At 32.0% G+C, this 5,295-nt stretch overlaps 1 protein-coding gene across 3 annotated transcripts in view; it reads left to right on the forward strand.

Annotated features, from left to right (window-relative positions):
* LOC109328541 (translation initiation factor eIF-2B subunit beta) overlaps positions 1-4,366 on the forward strand; it is a 7,546-nt gene extending 3,180 nt beyond the window's left edge. The window contains exons 6-11 of one of the 3 annotated variants that reach the window (XM_019562046.1): positions 486-593; positions 688-790; positions 875-1,000; positions 3,087-3,274; positions 3,396-3,508; positions 4,124-4,366. In XM_019562046.1, the coding sequence (XP_019417591.1) occupies positions 486-593; positions 688-790; positions 875-1,000; positions 3,087-3,274; positions 3,396-3,492 (622 nt within the window). In that variant the 3' untranslated portion in view covers positions 3,493-3,508; positions 4,124-4,366. Of the gene's footprint in view, positions 1-485; positions 594-687; positions 791-874; positions 1,001-3,086; positions 3,275-3,395; positions 3,509-3,596; positions 3,763-4,122 lie in introns of those variants that run through there. The other 2 variants (XM_019562048.1, XM_019562047.1) reach the window with 2 other exon arrangements.

Raw genomic sequence — 5,295 nt, forward strand, 5'->3', positions numbered from 1 at the left:
GGTAAACGTGCGACAGAGTTTTTCATACAATAACAATTTAGGGATTAAATTTCAAGTACACAATATTAATGTAGAGTGTCATGCATGTATTTGACAAATGCCATTTAACCTAAAAGATTATACAGCAAAGTTTTCAATATCTTTCTCTTTTCTGAAAGTACATTAGACACAGTTTTTCATTTTCTTATTGGAAAATGATTTAGATTTTTACCATTAACGTTTCTCGATTTTAAGCTTTCCTGCATGACTATCATTAGAACATTTTCCTTTTCTGTTTCCTCTGTCTGTGACTGAGCGCCGCGTGGGTGTATATGTTGCACCACCCATCGGATCTTTAGTAACTAAGGTGAATGTGCATCTATTGATTTAAGTGATTATGTCTTGTTATTAGGATCATATTCTTTTTTCTCTGATTTCCTTTTCAGATAGAAGCAAATTTATTCTTTTTTTTTATTCATTTAATGTGCTGTTTTATTGATTTTCAGTGAGGTGATATTAACACTAGGAAGTTCAAAAACAGTGTTGGAATTTCTCTGTGCTGCTAAGGAAAAAAAGAGATCATTTAAGGTCATTGTATCCGAGGGTGCCCCAAGGTTGGTAGTGGTGCCTAATTAACAATTGCAAGGGATGTTAATGTTTTATTAGCAATGGATTTGTTCATTTTATGTTGACTGTATCTACAATCAGGTATCAGGGACATCTCCTTGCGAAAGAATTGGCAGCTAGAGGCTTACAGACCACACTAATTACTGATTCTGCTATTTTTGCCATGATTTCCCGAGTGAACATGGTATGTGAAAAGCCTGGCATGCTATATTTGGAGTCAACACTCTTATTTTATATTTCAATTGGTTTTAAACTTATCATTATATAGGTTATAGTTGGAGCTCATGCTGTCATGGCTAATGGTGGAGTAATTGCACCAGTTGGGTTAAATATGGTTGCCCTTGCAGCTCAAAGGCATGCTGTTCCTTTTGTTGTACTTGCTGGGAGTCACAAGGTAACTTGAGAAAATATAATCTTTCCCTCTCACATTTGTCATGTTCTAGGAAATAAGAATTCTTATGACTTTTCACTTTTGATGTCTGATCATAATTTCTTTCCTTCTATGTCATATATGGAAATAGGATGTTAATTTACTGCCGAACAAGTTGGTGGTGAATAATTTGATTTTTTTTGCATAGGGATCAAAATCTCATCCTCATGTCAGTTTGAGCTAACAACCAAGTTCTGTTCAATGGTTGGATTAGGTTTTCATGTTTTCTAAATTTCAATTTCAGTAACATGCTATTTATTACTTGCATCTGCAACTTGATTGGTTGAATAACAAGATATGTACATTTGTAAATAGGAGTATCAGAATAAAAAAATAATAATTGTTGTGGTGTTATGTTTTCAGTGAAACTTCAAAATGGATCACCAAACAATATTTGATTGTTCTAAAGCCAAATTTTAGGCAAAATAAGTATGATTTGACAGTTACATCAAATTTATCTGGATATTAAACAAATTTGAACATATTTTTTAAATTTATCTAGTTCCCTCATGAAGAGGTTTTCTTGTAGAAAATAGGTCAATGAGGGAAGGATAGTGAGCTCACAGTTCTAAATCTGTAGGATGCGTAGTGGGGGAAGTAAAATTAGAAATGGAGGAAATGCATCTAATACTCATGAATTTGACACAAACAATTATATTTAGTATAATAGTGTGGTTTACATACCAGATTTGAAGAACAATACATCATCAAGGGTTTCCCCCTCACAAATTAAAGAGTGTACTCCATCTGCAACTCTAGACACATAAATACTACCAACAACTGCCATACAAACCCACATCTGCTTTACACACTGCCTGGACATATAAACTGCCTAAATAACTCCCCAGTGACACAATAACTACACATACAATAACAATTTAGGCCTAGTGTGTCCTGGTCTTCTTATTCCTATCAAAGCTAACAAGCTACCAATTGTCAACCCTAAAAACTCTTGGACCATTACAATGTTGTCCTTGTTTAAATTATTTAGATTTTAGATAGCTTATTGTGCTTCTGATTTTGCTGTGACTTTTGGATGTCTATAAAATACAAGATCTAAATGAATCGTGAAATTTATATTGCATAAAAAAGGTGGGTTAGCTTCCACCTAGTTGAGTCTTCGGAGGGTACATGTATGCAACCTTACTCATCGGCCATCACAAAAAGATTATTTCCAAGATTTGAACCCGTTACCAGGCAACGAGTTTACCCTAGAATTTTAAATTTCTAGCCCATATGAATCTTCAATTATTCTTATTCTTTAAATTTTGCATGGCTCCTATTATAGAAAAGATGGTAGAGTTGTGTCTTAGGTGGTTTACACATGTGTGGAGGAGACCATTAGAAGCTCCAATAAGGAGAGTAGATCAAATGAAGGTTAATCCAATTTCTAGAGGAAGATGGATGCCATGTTAAATCATAGGTGAAACTATTATGAAAGATGTAGAGATTAATGCTTCGTCAATGAATATAATTTATGAGAGAGTATTATGGCGTCGATTCATGTAGCCGAACCCACCTAGTGGGATTAAGACTTGGTTGTTGTTATCTTTAAATTTTGGAGAAACCAAAATTCATTTGTTGTTTTAAAATTGTGTATTATTGGAAATTGAAGGTACTTACTACTGAGTTTGAATAGATTCAATGAAATCAGTTTGATTGTTGTCCATTAGGCTTTATGTTCATTTAATCTCTAATGAATGAGTTTTAAGTCTAGATGTCTCAACTCTCAAGCTGTCCAACTTGATTTGAAGTGAATAATCTCTAATGATGAGATTTTTAGAGATTGGAAATTTGAAGTGAATAATTTTTGTATGATGAATTATGTAGCAGCTTCTTAGTTATTGATTCAGTTGTGTGCAGAATACCATAAAATGAGAAAATTACTAATACATGTTTTCCTTACCTCTAGACTTTCCATAATTTGCTAGTTAGGAAAGTTAGTGCCATACCTCTGTTATGTAATTAAATTTTGATTTGCTTCATAATTTTAGGTACCAATTATCCCCTTTTTTATTTAATTCTAAAAGTTGCTTTCTCTTATTGACAGTTGTGCCCTTTGTATCCGCATAATCCTGAAGTTCTACTGAATGAGCTGAGATCCCCATCCGAGCTACTCGACTTTGGGGAATTTTCAGATTGCATGGATTCTGCAAGTGGTGCTGGTTCTCTTCATGTTGTTAATCCAACATTTGATTATGTGCCACCAAAATTTGTTAGTCTCTTTATTACCGACACGTAAGTTGAACATAAATTAATTGCAAAAATTATCTTTCCTTCATCATTGTCTTTTCAGAACAAGTGTATTAATCTGTATCTTTTTCTGCATTTGCTGGTTTTGGAAATTACTTATTGTCAGAGGAGGACATAACCCATCATATATGTACAAGCTCATAGCTGATTACTACTCAGCTGATGATTTGGTGGTGAAAAGAAGAGCTCTTACAGGGAATTGAATTTTGTCCTATAACGGTAAGCAATTAAATATTTATATACTTATAAAAAAATTAAATATTTATATATTTATGTTAGTCATTATGTCTATTCTATTGATTTAGAGGACTGGTGAGGCTATCATAAGTTTTAAAGTCAAGCTATAAATTATGATAGTATTTGGTGGGTGGACATAATAGATGGACCAAATTATTCTGTTCTGTTCTCTTATGTTCCACCCCCTTTAGTAGAACCAAATTGTACCATACATAGACCAAAACCTGAATGTTATTTTCTGTGCTATTCTTTTTTTTGTACTACTAAGGGTATCCCCACTTTATGGTTGAGGAGCTAATCCCTTTCGTTGTGCGTGACTGCCCTTTTCAATAAGTGTCGCTCACAGGAATCGAATCCTTGGCATTTTGGTCATTCTGGAGATTCAGCAAGGCCTTATACTACTTGACCAATGTCTTCTTGGTTTCCTGTCCTATTCTAATACAATTATACAACTATCAAACACTACCAATATTTTATTTTAGAACTTGTACGTTAACAATCTAAGGACTTATTTGTAATAATAGTGCAATGAATTGTCTGTTTTGAAGGAACATATATTTTCTCTTGCAATAATACATCTCTATGCTCAATTTTCAGGTTGTTTGTGATGTTTTGTGAGGAACCAATTGGCTAGAGATGCATGTGTTCATTATCATTTTGTACGGAATAAAATGAACCTTGTGTAATGTTGGAGGCTGGACTTGAGAATTATATACAGGTTAGATGATATGGGGAAATTTGTTGTGAAACACAAGGGAATTCCAATTTTGTGGTTGCTAATCACTGGCTTGTGTTGTGTATAACTCTTCACTGGATGGGAAAGAGATCTAGCTGTTTTAATTTTTGGTCCAAAGTCCAGGGTCCTTAACTTGTTACATAGCTTTTTCTTCTAGTTTAGTTATTTGAGTTTTGGTTTCTAAACACATGTGATAGTAAAATTTTGGTGTGCAATATCTATTACGCATTGTCGGTGTAAAAGATTTATACACATTCAATATATCATTCATCATTTAGTTGTATTATTTTTTTGAAAAGTCAATGATAACTCAACATAAATGGTAGATGATACATTGATTGTATATAAAATTCATACGCTGTTAGAGCATACATCTCTTAAACTTTTTATCCGGCCTGTTATTAGAAATACACAAGAATTTGAAGAGTTGCTACATTTTATTTGTTTTTAATTGACATATGAAACAGGTAAATATAAATAGAGATGAAAGTGTATCCATACACATTGCATTAGTTTTATACACTATTAGTATATTATCTATCATTCATATTTTATTATTATTAACTTTTTAAAATAATACAAATGAATTATGAATGATATAATGATTGGTATAAATATTTAACACCGATAGTGCATAAATATTTCAATCATTAATAATATATTTCTTTTCAAATATAAACACAATACATAAAGATAGATTTAATATGTATATATTAACATCGTAAGTGTATTTTTCATTATTAGTGAATCATCTATCATTCATAGGTTAACTATTATTATCTCTCAGATAAAAGTAATACAAATCAATAGTGAATGATGTATTGATAGTGTAAATTTTTTTATATTAACAGTGTATAGATTTTAAACTCTAAAAATACCTTCTAAATGTTACCCTGATCTTTTTTATCTCACCGTAGATAGAATAAGTAAATTTTAGTTTGATATTTTTTTACACGGTCTATGTCGCTTGCTATGAATTAATAATGATTAAGATATGGATGATAAGTTTAAAGTGTAAAAATCTTACATTTTT

The sequence above is a fragment of the Lupinus angustifolius genome, chromosome LG15 (assembly GCF_001865875.1).
Source record: "Lupinus angustifolius cultivar Tanjil chromosome LG15, LupAngTanjil_v1.0, whole genome shotgun sequence".
Lineage (NCBI taxonomy): Eukaryota > Viridiplantae > Streptophyta > Magnoliopsida > Fabales > Fabaceae > Lupinus > Lupinus angustifolius.